Raw genomic sequence first — 14791 nt, forward strand, 5'->3', positions numbered from 1 at the left:
CAACTTTATTTGAACTGTGCCATGTACTCAATGTAATCAAAATATATAAAGAGGGGTAATAGGGATGGATTATAATGATAACATCCTAAATCCCTTATGCTAAACTAGCCTATAGATATAAACATATATGAGTGTGTGTGTGTATATATATACGTATCAATATATAAGAACTTCTTTGTAAATCACTTCCCCTTATATCCAAGTGCTCATGGGAAACACCTGCCGCCCTTAACGCTTTCTCATTAGATGTTTCTCTAAAATCTCAAGAGTATTGTAATTAGTTTCTTTATCAAACAAACAAAAATGTGATTTGGATGCTGTGAAATAGATCAGTGTAGACAACATTTTGAATATAATCACTTAACATCATGTTTTTAGTTTGATGGTCATCATAAAACATGGCCAAAATATAAGAATGGCTAACTGATTTTCTTATAAGCTCTCATTTGGGACATTTTTACCATTTCAGTTGTATCTGACAATAGCCACAATTAACAGTTCATGAAACACTATTTTTTTTAACGACTACTGCAGGTATTGAAAATTTAGCAACTTCTTTTTCAAAAGCATTGACAATATATAAGATCTAATTTGCAAAAGAGCCAAAGTAGTATGAAGACCTTTCCTGTCTGCCTTCCCCCCCGCCATTAAAAACAGAAGGTATTAATCACTGGATTTCAAAGGCAGCTGACTGATGCTATTCACTGAGTAGGGCATTCTCACTAATGTGGCCCCATGAATAACTCTCAAGGCTTTTATTAGGGCTGAGTGGACTCTTAGCAGCACAGCCTCCCTTTAGCAACCCTCTTCCCCTCAGGCTCCAAAAGGATTATAGATAGCAGCTGAAAGAAAGCATCATTGGTAAAAACAAAAAGTGTTTAAAGGGGAAAAAAATGGGAGCAAAGTGGACATATTGGGGACAAGTCATGATTCATGGCCTGTACTGTGTTCCGCCTCTCTTTTTCTTATTCAATACACTCTTTAGTTTTACTGCTGGATAAGAGGGGACCAGACCAGTGCACTTCTCCTAGCAACCAATATCAGTCAGCAAAGAAGGCATGTCATCTGCTCAAAGGGAAAACGGAAGAATTTGGGGTCATACAAAGCCAGACACATGTTCTTTTGCATCTGATCCCAAATTGATTATCAAAAAGGATTCAGTAAATGCTAAATAATTCTGTTTTATGTGAATGTTAACAATCCATAGAACTAAATATCAGCTTGTCCGCTTGCTATATAGCAGAGTTTCAAATGCTGGTCCAATTCATTTCGTTCAAATGTTCAGTTTTTCACTTTCCAACACCCCCTCACTCCTCATTGTTCATAGAGACTGCCTCTCCCAGGTATATCCTTGCACTTGCTGGACTATTTCAAATGCAAAGATCACACATAAACTCCTATAACGCCCCAAGTTCAGAAAGCTTTGAATTGCACCCTGAGAAAGATAGACTATAAAAGCAATTGCCTAGTTGTCTTATTTGCATGCCATGCTTAGTTGATGCTTAGAAAGATAAAAACCACTTTCTGAAAAGAAAAGTTAAACGAACTTGGAATTTAAATTTAACATGATGAGACACTTTTACTGAGCAGCTCAAAAACCTGGGGAGTTTCATAAGATCCAACTGGCGAACATCACAGGTGTTACAGTTTAACAGAAAAGTACAATAATAATTCATAGCCCGGGAAATGTTCTTCATAAAATAAAAGTTGTCTGTTGGATTGTGAGTAGAGGGCAGGTATCAAACAACTCAGAAGTTTATTCATATCTTACAGTCATGTGTGTATGGGGCGGAGGGGAGGGGATAAGAGGTAACTCTGCCCAAAATCTGTACCCACATGCTGTACATATTTTTCCCATTCTTTATTCTTTCATTTTGTATTACAAGTTTGCATTATCCAGCCTTTCAAATCACAAAGGCGAAGTGAAACACTTAAAAACGTACTTAGCTGCAAAATCACCTACATGTTTTCAGGATAGCCAGTGAGGAACTCCCCAACCAACTCTGTTAGCACTTTCTTTTCTGCTGAAGTTTTTCAACAGCATTTGTGACAAGAAAAGGAGGCTGCAAACCTCAGCTGAATGACAGCTTGAAGATTTGTGAGTACAGGGCTCAGGCGCCATGGAAATACCTTTTCACTGTTAGTTTTTAACTCTTGAGATTATCACTGCTTCGAAGAAAAGTATCCTCACAGCTCATTTTGAATGAAAAAATGCTGAGGAATGTTAAGTTACTGGGCACTTTCTTTTTGAAAGGTAACATTCTTCTTACTCAGTATCTCCTCTAATCAATGATGCAGATGCAGTTAGGGAGGGGTTCGCATAATTTGCATTTGGGTGAAGGCATCTTGTAGTTGTTGACATGCAAAGGTGTTCTAGAATGAACAAGCTGTTGCATATTTAAGGTGGGGAAACTGAAATGCCTGCTCTAGTTTTAATAGATCAACAATTAACTCAGTTTTCAATAACTACACTATTATTTGCCAACACATTAAAGTTCACTTTAAAATAAAGATACAGGGCTTCCCTGGTGGCGCAGTGGTGGAGAGTCCGCCTGCCGATTCAGGGGACAAGGGTTCATGCCCCGGTCCGGGAAGATCCCACATGCCGCGGAGCGGCTGGGCCCGTGAGCCATGGCCGCTGAGCCTGCGCGTCCGGAGCCTGTGCTCCACAACGGGAGAGGCCACAACAGTGAGAGGCCCGCGTACCGCAAAAAAAAAAAAAAGTGGCTGTTAACCCCTCTCCTGAGCTAAAACTGCCATGTCACATACAGTTCTAGTCACAGTGGCCATAAACTAGTGAGTACATTGGCTTAAGACTATTTTTTTTAGTATTAAATTTTTGAATCCCATTTATTCATAAAGAAACAATAAGTACCATTGGTCATTAATGAATGAAAGTGGATGTGCATCATAAGGCTAGTGGATTTTGACTGTCATCTATATTCAAATCATTAAGCCCACATCAAAATATAGCCCCCATGCAGACTGAACAATAATTCGTGATTATTTTCAAAGATGGGTATTTATGGTTTGGGATAATTTTTTTCCAGTATAAATTTTCCCCTTTAATTGTACTCAAACATAATGCAAATGATAGGACATTTAACTAAATGACTTACAGTAAGAGAATTTAAGGCTGAGACATTGAAGAGTACACAGTCAAATATCTATTTTTTTATAAGATTCTAAAGTCATACAATTAATTAGTGGTAAAGCTTAAAGAGGAGTCCACAGCTTCTGGACACCCACGGTGTATCCCTTCCACAATAGCAATGATTTTGCTTTAGTCAGGTTACTCTTGATATACACAACCACTCAATATGCAAATCTGGTTAATGGATAATTATAAAAAGTATTAGAATCAATGATGTCTATACTAGATGTAAGAAAGATAAGTGGGCTATTTAGGAAAAAATGTTGAGTGGAGACAATGTTAATTTTTAAAAATTTTCTGTACTAGAAGTGTTTACTTGGAATTCAGTAAGCTTTGTCTCTTAAAAGATTTATCTTCATGATACTTTATATCAAAAGCACCAAGTAAAAAATGTAAATCAGTCAATGTGAACCAAAATGCAGGGTTTTACTAGCATGTTCTGTTTGTTAACGAATTTCTATTTGTAGTATGCCTCTCTTGTTTATTCCTTTCATTCATAATATCACTCACTTGGGAATCCCATTTGCTCTGTAATCAGCACATGATGCAATGGAAACATACATGTCATAGCACGTTTGTCACAGTTGCATAGGTGTGGACACAGATGAGTCCCCTTAAGAGGCAACAAAAGTTCTTATTTAGTCACCTGAAGACTCATGCTTGAAAGGTTATATGAAAATCTTCGTGAAACGCATCTCAAATGTAGTTCATGATTAGCCTGATAGACAAAGTCCTCTTAAATTTACTTCTACTCCATACTAGGAAAGGAATACCAATAGAATAAAAATACTACTACTAATAAAAAATAATAATAAATACACTTAATTGGAGTTTATTAAGTACCAGGCACTATTCAAAGCATTTTAATATAATTTCTACATATATAACATATATATGTAACATACAGATATATATTACATATACACACATCTAATTCCATATATGATAACATATCAATATATATGCACACATATGTTCCACATACACCTATATACATACATAGGTATATATATATGTGTGTGTGTGATGAATATATATTCATCTATTCCTCATATCAGCTATTTGAGAAGACACTATTACCATGCCAATTTTAAAGACAAGGACACTCAGAATGGTTAAATTATTTGATCTTACTCAGTCAGTAGTGTTTGTTGACTGCCTTTCAGTAATCATCTCACACTGCCCCTCCGTACAACTATGTTACAATTAAACTAGACTCCTTGCCTTTCCCCTAGCACACCTTTGTCATCTCCATGCTATTCCTCCTGTTATTCCTTTTGCTGGAATGCAATTTCCAATCTTTCTGTCTATTAAAAGTTCACCCTTGGGCTTCCCTAGTGGCACAGTGGTTGAGAGTCTGCCTGCCGATGGAGGGGACACGGGTTCGTGCCCCAGTCCGGGAAGATCCCACATGCCGCGGAGTGGTTAGGCCCGTGAGCCATGGCCGCTGAGCCTGCGCGTCCGGAGCCTATGCTCCGCAACGGGAGAGGCCACAACAGTGAGAGGCCCGCGTACCGCAAAAAAAAAAAAAAAAAAAAAAAAAGTTCACTCTTCCTCTAAGGCCCACATTAAGTGACCCATTTGGTGTTGAGTTCCCAGACTATGTTCTATGTTCCTTCAACCCCACACACTGCCCCCCGCATTTACCAGATAACTACTTTTATTTTAGTGACTTGAATATTTGTTATCTTCTCTACTAAAGAATCATCTCCTTGAAGGTGGGAACTATTTAACTTCATTATGTCCCTCACAGAGCCCTCAGCAAGGTGCTTTGTTTATAAATAGGTGCTCAATAAGCATGTGTTGAATCAGATGAATAACCTCAAGGCATCTCAAGCTAATTCCCTTGTCGACATATTTGGAAAACAGCTGGCCATTTTCAGTTAGTTACAAGAGCCTGGAACTCTTGTTAAGGAGTTCCAGGGTTGAGAATCTGGAAATAGTCTTTTGAGAGAAGCGTGGTATAGAGATAAAAAACAACCCTGGACTCTAGTTTCAGCTCTACTGTTAAGCAGCAATAGGCTATGTGACAAGGCACATAAAAACTCTGAGCTTCACACATGCACCCCAATATTCACTGCAGCACAATTTACAATAACCAGGACATGGAAGCAACCTAAATGTCCATCAACAGAGGAATGGATAAAGAAGATGTGGTACATATATATACAATGGAATATTACTCAGCCATAAAAAGGAATCAAATTGGGTCATTTTTAGAGATGTGGATGGACCTAGAGACTGTCATACAGGGTGAAGTAAGTCAAAAAGAGAAAAACAAATATCGTATGTTAATGCATATACGTGGAATCTAGAAAAATGGTATAGATGATCTTATTTGCAAAGCAGAAATAGAGACACAGACGTAGAGAACAAACATATGGTCACCAAGGGGGGAAGGGGAGGGTGGGATTGACATATATACACTATTGATACTATGTATAAAATAGATAACTAATGAGAACATACTGTATAGCTCAGGGAACTCTACTAATGCTTTGTGGTAACCTAAATGGGAAGGAAATCCAAAAAAGAGGGGATATATGTATACATATAGCTGATTCACTTTGCTGTACAGTAGAAACTAACACATTGTAAAGCAACTATACTCCAATAAAAATTAATTTAAAAAAAACCTCTGAGCTTCATTCTCCATCTGTCCAACCAACGAGAGAATTGTACCACAAAACTGCAAAAACTTCTTCTAACTCTGAGATGTTATCATTCTGTGATTTACATTTAGTATTGTTGAAGTCTCTGCTAAAAGTGACAATTTCAATTTGGGTTAATTTCATTTGTAAAACTTTACAGGGCAACTGAAGAAGATTGAGAAGACAATCACTGAAGGGATTAGAAATTAGGACTACTGGAAACTTAAAGCATATTATTATCATATAAAATTGTCTCACTACAAACATATATCCAACTTGTAAAGGCCATTCAACATTTTCTTTCCATGGTGAATTAAAAGAATATATTTACCTCATACATTGCCAGTGGGAATGTAAAATGGTATAGTTGCTTTGGAAAACAGTCTTGCAGTTCCTCAAAAGGTTAAACACAGAATTACCATATGACCCAGCACGTCCACTCCAGTTATACACCCAAGAGAAATGAAAATATATGTATACACAAAGATTAATACACAAATGTTCATAGCAACGATCTTTATAATAGCCCCAAAGTGGAAACAACCTAAATGTCCATGAACTGATAACTCAAAGAATAAATGATGTGGAATACTATTCAGCAATAAAAAAGAACGAAGTACTAATATACACTACAACATGGATGACCCTTGAAAACATTAGATGAAGGGAAAGAAGCCAGTCACAAAAGAGCATGTATTGTAATATTCTATTTACATGAAATGTCCAAAATAGACAAATCTACAGAGACAGAAAGTTGACTAGTGGCTTCCTAGGGCTGGGGAAGGGATGGCAGATAAGGAGCAGGATACTTGGCTTCTTTTTTTGGATGAAAAAACGTTCTAAAATTGGATTGTAGTTATGGTTGCACAATTCTCTGAATACACTAAAAACCACTGAATTGTACACTTTACATGAGTAACTTGTTTGTGAAATATAATGTGAATTATATTTCAATCATTTCAGTGAAGTTGTTGGGGGAAAATATTTAAGTAGCAAAATTTAGAGAATGTCTATGTTTGCTTTATCTCAGTTTTAAAGAATAAATTTTCTAGTAAGACTCCTTTGAGTTATTTTCTTAAAATCAAAAGTAGGTCTACAAAGAGGGTCTACCTGCCAAATTCCTGGGTATATCTCAGTTTAGTATCAATGATGGTAAACAGGGTACTAGACATGATGATTACAACAGTAGATAGGGTAGGGTAATTCCAGCTGCTGCAGGTATTTTAATCTTCCTCTTCTTTTTCAATTATTAGTGTGCTATATAATTGGAGACCAATTTTAAAAGTATTCTTTTTAATTCTATGCCTGAACTAAAGTAATCATTTTTATCTGTTGCTTAAATGAAAAGTTGCCCTAAAGGTGAAGAAAAGTCTCACTTTTTGTACCTACAGTCCTCCGCTCTACCAACTGAGCTATTGAAGGACCTTCTCACTTTTTGGACTAGATATCATTGTATAAGTCAAAATTCCTTGGTCAGATAAGAGTGTATGTGGTCCTATTAAGGCACATTAGAATCATTTGAAGGAGTGCCTTGTCAAAATATATACACCACTCAACAGTGTGCTAAAACATCCAACAGTGTTAGTATGGGGATTGGGAGTGACCACGTAAGTCACACCATTGTTGAAAATACTCTTGGTTAGAAAAGAGACATATCAAAGCAAATAGTCAGTTCTATATCTCCTGCTAGGTGAAAGGTGGAATACTAAATCATCAGAAATCATGATGTCATTTATGTCAAAATTTGCATGTTTGATAACTCTCTCTCTCTAAAGAGAGAGAGAGAGAATGAGAGACACATACAAATACACACCCCCAAATAAATAAATAAACCTAGTTCAAATGGTAAAAGTTTCACATGTTGGGCTAGGGCATGAAAATAAACATCTCAAAAGCACTCCATAAGCACATTTTCATTTATTCAACAAATACTTGATTCTACTATGTGTTATCCTGTGCTCTAGGCATTGGAGGAACACAGGTAAACAAAATAGACAAAGAAAGTCCATGCCCTAGGAGCTCAGTGGAAGAGGCAGACAATAATCATACTAACATATGCATACAGCAAACAGTCTTCTAAACTCTAGATGGTCTCCTTTCAGAACAGAAGGCAGATTTGCTTACTGTCTAATATAGTCAAGACAATGTTTCTCTCCAGGCCAAAGTTTAGGCAGATTTCCTTATCACCCACTATAAAATATCCTGGTTCCCAAGCTCAGGGCTCATCGGCTGTGAGGCTAACCCATTATGTGTGCATCATCTACCTGGGCCCCACTGCATTGCCCCTAAGGGTCTTCAGGGGAAAGGTAAATCTATACAAACATGAAGTCATGCTGCTTGCTGTGACATGACTAATGAAATCTACCATCTGGGACCCAGGAGTTTCATGTCCTTTGCCAGCATTCATGAAGTTGTAGCAGTCTAACTTCTTAGCTTGCAAGTAGGGTACAATGTGAGTCCCTTCAAGGCTGTTTATACAAACACGTGCATGTGCGTGTGGACACATGTGCTCACACCCACATAAACTTTAAGAAGGTGATAAGAGCTCAGAAAAAAATTAAGATAGGTAAGGGGTGTAGTCCAATAGTGTTTTAAGGGAAGCAGTTTTACATTAGGTGGTCCATATATCTGAAGAGATGATATTGGATAGGGACTCATTAAACCAATTGAAAAAACTCACCCATGCAATGATCAGGGGAAGCACATTTCAGATGAAAGAAAGAACAAATGCAAAAGCCCTGAGTCAGGAACAAAACATCAAAAAGAAAGGTCTAAACCTAGGTTCCAGTAGGGAGTGTGAACAGATGAGATCAGAGAGGCAGTGAGGGACCTGAATTTGAAGAGTCTTGTAAACTATTGCAAAGAGTTAACAGTGGAAGCCATTAGAGGCTTCTGAGCAAGGAGCTGCCATTATCTTATTTACATGCTTTAGAAAGGTCCCTGTGACTACTGGGTGGAGAATTAACTGGATGGAGGTAAGGTGTGGGGATAGGAAGAGCAGGAATGGAAGCAGGATGATCATTGATCAGATTATTCCAATAGTCCAGGTTTTGACCAGGATAGTAGTGGTTGAATTAGTAAGAAACATTTGGAATCTATTTAAAAATGCATCAATACAATAAGATGAATTAATGGATGCCTAGGAGAATGGGTAAACGGATAGATATGTGGTAATCAAGTATAGTAAAATAATGGTAGAATCTACGTGGGAATATGAGTGTTCACTGTAAAATTCAGCTATGTTTGAAAATGCTTATATTAAAATGTTGGGGAAAAATTCACAAACACATGCATAAAATTTTAGGTATCAGGGTATATTTCAAAGGATTTACTAACAAGTCAGATAGGGGCGGTGAGAACAAGTCAAAAATGATTCCTAGTTTCGGGTCATGAAAAACTGTGAATACTGATGCCATCTACTGAGCTGGAGATGACTGGAAAGAGAAGCAAATTCTATCCCTGGCTTGAGTTTGATATATTCATTTTTAAAATTATTTTATTGAGGTATAATTGACATACATTATAGTAGTTTCAGGTGTACAACACAATGATTCGCTATTTGTATACATTGGGAAACGATCATCACAACAAATCTAGTTACTATCCAAGTCTGATATATTCTTATTAGATATCAAGCAAAGATGTCATGTAGTCAGCTGGATACATCAAGTAATGTACGGGCACTGCAGATACAATGGTATATAGAAGAGCCAAGTTGTAATCTCATGGAATTTACATTCTTCCACAAGTGATTAGGGCAATTTGAGAAGTATCAGCATAAAGAAGTATGTAAAACCCATGTGACCAGATGAAAGATATTAAGGATTAGGTGCAAATGGAGGAAAAAACACTAAAGACTGAGGCCTAGATTACTCCAATGTTGTTTTGTTAGAGACAGGTTTTTTGGGTGAATATGCTACACTTTAGACGCTATATTAGATTTTTGCTATGCTGAAACATTGCCAGAGTTTATGGAATTTCCCCTTAAAAGACTTTATGTCATCATTCATTCATGCTTTATTCAATAATTTAAAAAAGAAGAAAATCATTAACAACATCAATGTATTGATTTAGGTTGACAGGTCTATACCTGGAAACACTATAGAAACATAACAATACTTCTCTTTGAAAATAAATCACTAATATAGCACCCTATAACTTTCTGCTAGAACTCAGATCTGTAGACTTCTGTCTGCCTAAACTGGAAAAAGAACTATATAAGTTTGCATCAAGCTCTACAGGATTGTAAAAGAAAAATGATGAGTCAAGACCCCAATTGGGTATATCCAAAGTTAAAATATTATTAACATATCTCCTTTAAATGCAGATTTTCTAAATTGTTATCCAAGAAACCTCTCACCTATTTTCTTCATTCTTCAAATATTTCTTTAATTCCTTCCACTGGGTCCAAAAAAGAAGGAAAAGAAGGAGAAGAAGGAGGGGAAGGAAGAAATGAAGGCGGAAGAGGAAGGGGGGGTACAGGAGAAGTAGGAGAAGGAGAAGAGGAGAACTAGGAGTAGAAATAAGTAAAAGGAAAGCCTGGGCTTCCCTGGTGGCGCAGTGGTTGAGAGTCCGCCTGCCGATGCAGGGGACATCGGGTTCGTGCCCCGGGAAGACCCCACATGGCGCGGAGCGGCTGGGCCCGTGAGCCATGGCCGCTGAGCCTGCATGCCCGGAGCCTGTGCTCCACAATGGGAGAGGCCACAACAGTGAGAGGCCCGCGTACCGCAAAAAAAAAAAAAAAAAAAAAAGGGAAAATCTGTTTTTTCTAACTCTTCAAAAACCAAACTGCACATAGGAAGTAAATAAATAAATAACTCCTATGGACTGCAGGAACCACTGAAGCAGATATTACTGGACACACACATCCTACATACATAAGTTTCCTTCATTACTATATATGTATCCAAATGTAGGCAATGTGCTTACGTATCCATATTTTTATTAGCAAAGATGCTATTTTATACAGGTTGCTCAAGGATGCAATGACTAGAATTTTTTTTTTTTTTTTTTTTGGTATAATCATGACCTTTTTTTCTTTAAGATACTCTTTTCTCTATGTATTAAGAAATCCTTTTGGTTTATGGTCCAAATGTTGCCTAGAATCAAAGGTTATTCAAACAAAGCCATTTCAAACGTGATATTAGTGTATAGTTGCAAGAAGAAATTTCAGGTTACTTATATGCAATTTAAGTTCTGAAATGGACTACATATGGCTATAATAATGAGTCCATTACTGAAAGAAGCACTTTAGCAAAACCTATAAACCTATATGAGATTATATATCTGCACCATGCATACGTATCATCTTTATCTCTCCAAATATCACAAGTGCCATTTTCATTTTAGAACAGTTAAGGATTAAAGACAAGAAATATTTTCATCTTAAAAACAACTTTTCGGGCTTCCCTGGTGGCGCAGTGGCTGAGAGTCCGCCTGCCAGTACAGGGGACACGGGTTCGTGCCCCGGTCCGGGAAGATCCCACATGCCGCGGAGCGGCTGGGCCCGTGAGCCATGGCCGCTGAGCCTGCACGTCCGGAGCCTGTGCTCCGCAACGGGAGAGGCCACAACAGTGAGAGGCAAAACATCTTTTCACCAGTATTGTTAAATTATCGAACTGACACAATGTATGAAATATAGGTGTAATCCAACAGTCTTGTGACAGTTCATATTAGTTCCCTGTAAATGATTACAAAACCATATTCTTATTTAAAAATAAAGAAAATCTGGAGAACAAAGGCTAAATTCAACACATATTCTCATACATAATAGTAAGGAAAAATCTGCATTTGGTTAATTAATCTGTATCGAATGAGATAATCTTTATTTACATCCCAAATAGAAAAGTTTGCCTGTAGTCCTCAACTAACTTAATATTTATTCTCTACAGATTCCTACAGATACAAGATACAGAAAAATCATAAATAATAATGGCACATAACTTCCATGAGGAGGCAAAACTCTAACATTTTTCATATACTATAAAAATGCACATATAAATAACCCACCAAGCAAATTTCAATGCAAATCTATGGATCATTTGTCACTGAATAAAATTAATTTCTGTGTCTAGCACAAGGAGAGTCAGTATATCTTTGAAATGGTACAAGCTTCTCTAAATTTGAAATTCATGGGGAGAATAAGCACACACTTCTAAGAAGGATAATAAGTAACTAGAAATCATAGAACCCTGGAAAAGTAAGGCGGCTTAGAGATCCTACAAACAACCCCCTCATTATATATGCAAACACACAATCCCAGTGTGTTGAAATAGCCTAGAGGGCAGTGTTGTCTACATCCCAAATTTTTAACAATTCCCATGGAGGGGCTGTCATCATTAGGGGGTAAACCAAAGGCAATCCAATGTCAAACGTATGACTTACATACTAATTCAGTAAGTGTCCACCGTTTCCATTGCTTTGGACATAGTAGATGCTAAATACAAAAACTAGTTTCACACACATAAGAATTTAATACTACCTTTTCAACTCCTCAATCCTGGGCATTTTTCACTACATTACTATGAATGTTGCTGCACAGTTATGGCCCAGACACAAACTAACCCTTATCCTATAATGTTAAAACAGAACAAAGGTCCTAGGTGTATCTGTGGGACAGGAAGGGCAACGTGAGGGGAGAGCGGGAAAGAAGGGAGTGAGCTAGGAGACGAAGGAGGGAGGGAACGGGAGAAATGATGTCTTGCTACTGCTGTTCCAGCAAGGTGGTTAATTGCATTTGTTTCATATATCTCCAAACACCCTGATACATTAATTACATTCTGTAACACCAAGCTCTTCTGATTCCCTCTGTCACTTCCACTGAGCAATTTAATTGTATTCCAGCTAGCTACACAACGACTGAAAGAAAACACAAAAAAACAAAAACTTGGTGATAGTTCTGTAATCTAATATATAGTTTATAATGCATTTCTGGCATTGCAGTATATAAATTCATGGCTTGTGAGGACATATCCAAAAAGTTATATCAAAGTCTTATTGTGATAATCAAAACACTTGGGACAAAACCTTTTTGTGATGGTAATCTAAATGTATTACAAAGGTAAATGTATTGAGGAAGAAAATGTCTGGTGAATGATTAGATATGATTAGAGATATTGCCACAGTAGAATTCACAGCCATTTACTCCTATACATCTACTACTTAGAAGGGAAAAAAGAAAAAAGCAGTGTGCCCACATGAACGCCTCGCCTACTATCGCTGGGGGGCACGGGTACTTATGTAGTCCAGGGTTGAAAACAGCCACTTGACTGAAGGTAAACTCATCTGTATTGCCTCATGTTTATAGAAGGGCTTCCTTTTTGAGTCTGATACATGGGGCTCTGTGCAACAGCAGCTGCCAGGAACAAAGTTAGCTCCTACAGGCGGGCAAAAATAGGCAGTGTCCCAAATAATGACTTCGTCCACAATGTAAATACTGGAGGAAAGTTTATGTAGCAACAAGCTACTATAATGGCTCAAATATCTGGACCAATACACCTCAGATTATTTATAAGTACAGTAATTAAAAATCTAAAGTACTACAATCCACACATGCAGGCAAAAATATCATGCTCTAATCTTCTCTTTATACCAATTGCTTCCATTGATGTGAAAATTAAAGTCGCTAGGTTAATACCAAATGTTCTTTTGACTTTCTTCTTTGGAACAAACAAACAAAACAGCATGTTAACGATTACTTCCACTCATCATTCAAAAGAGCTACAAAAAAGGATTTTGCAATCCTCCCACAGGAAACTGACATCCTATGAAAATACCCCAGGAAACCAAATCTGAACAAAAGACAGGAGAATCAGAGGCAGAATGCTGTCTGCTTGACAGACTGACTCAACCTAGAGGGAAACACCTACAGCACCTGTTTCAGATCCCCATTGTGTTTGCCACTAGGGACTGAGCTGAGTGTTCCGTACCCACAGCCAGCGCACAGCTTCTGCTTCCCCCTTCCTGGAGCCTCGCCCTGTCTTACTTTTGACAGTTTTCTCCCTATGATCTAAATCTTCATTTTGATATCACGCTAGGAGAGCACTTACCAGCACGCAGGTGATACACATTGATCCCTGAGATCCCTGGCTCAAATTCCTAACCTACTGCACCTTCACTGGGGTGTCTATTACTTACTTCACTTGAATTTCTAAGCCAAAGTTCAGATACAAGAACAAACCCCAAATGGAGAACAAGCACAAGAGTATTAGACTCGTTCAAGAGATTTACTTTCATATTTCTTTTTCTAACAAAACTGAGAGCCCATCATTTATTACCCAACTCCTCAATTAATTAAGTAAATTACAACAATAGGTGGCTCCTAACACGTTCCATTTGCAGCAGTTTAGAAACAAAAGACTTAAAACCTCTGCTTCCCCCAAAGTCCCCATGACTGGCCCAAAGGGACCGAAAGATATAATGTCATTTTATTTATAGCCCACATCCGACTCAGAAAGAAATGTTGGGTTTTTTTTTTGGGGGGGGGGGGACAGGATAGAAACATTTTAACTTACCATCAACCCGAACATATAAAAATCCACAGAGCAGTAGTTGTGTAAACATCAGCCGACTCATTTTGACATATTAAAAAGGATCCAGATTGTTTAAGAAACCAATCCCAGAGAGCAAAAGTACAAAAATAAGTATCAAAAAAAGAGGTAGGTCCAAAGTTTAGACTTTTCTAGCTGCTAATTAAAGTCAAGAAGAGCAAATGGCAAGATCAGAAGGGGTTAGTGGAGAGGTCTTGAATGGGGCACATGTAGATCCATCCAAATTAACAGGGAGCACTCCCAAGGCTGCTGTATTTCCTCACTGTGGCTTCCTAAATTCCCACGAATTCAGCCCAGCCGGAGGGATTATTCAAGTGTGTCTAACCCCCTCTCCTCAGGCTCCATGGCAATCCAAAGCCAAGTTCGTTCTTCAGAAGTCAAGAAGATGACGGGAGAGGAAAAAGACCTAATTCCTAGAAAGTGTTCCACAAACTTGC

The 14791-nt window shown here is 37.8% G+C and overlaps 1 protein-coding gene across 1 annotated transcript in view; it reads right to left on the minus strand.

Annotated features, from left to right (window-relative positions):
• The window catches only part of ROBO2 (roundabout guidance receptor 2), a gene marked incomplete at both ends in the record, with an annotated part of 582120 nt that extends 567741 nt beyond the window's left edge, over window positions 1-14379 (minus strand). The window contains one exon of the mRNA XM_079704897.1: window positions 14319-14379. Within this exon, the coding sequence (XP_079561023.1) occupies window positions 14319-14379 (61 nt within the window). The remainder of the gene's footprint in view (window positions 1-14318) is intronic.
• Window positions 14380-14791: the final 412 nt, after the last annotated feature.

Source organism: Hyperoodon ampullatus (genome assembly GCF_949752795.1).
Source record: "Hyperoodon ampullatus genome assembly, chromosome: 5".
Taxonomy (NCBI): domain Eukaryota; kingdom Metazoa; phylum Chordata; class Mammalia; order Artiodactyla; family Ziphiidae; genus Hyperoodon; species Hyperoodon ampullatus.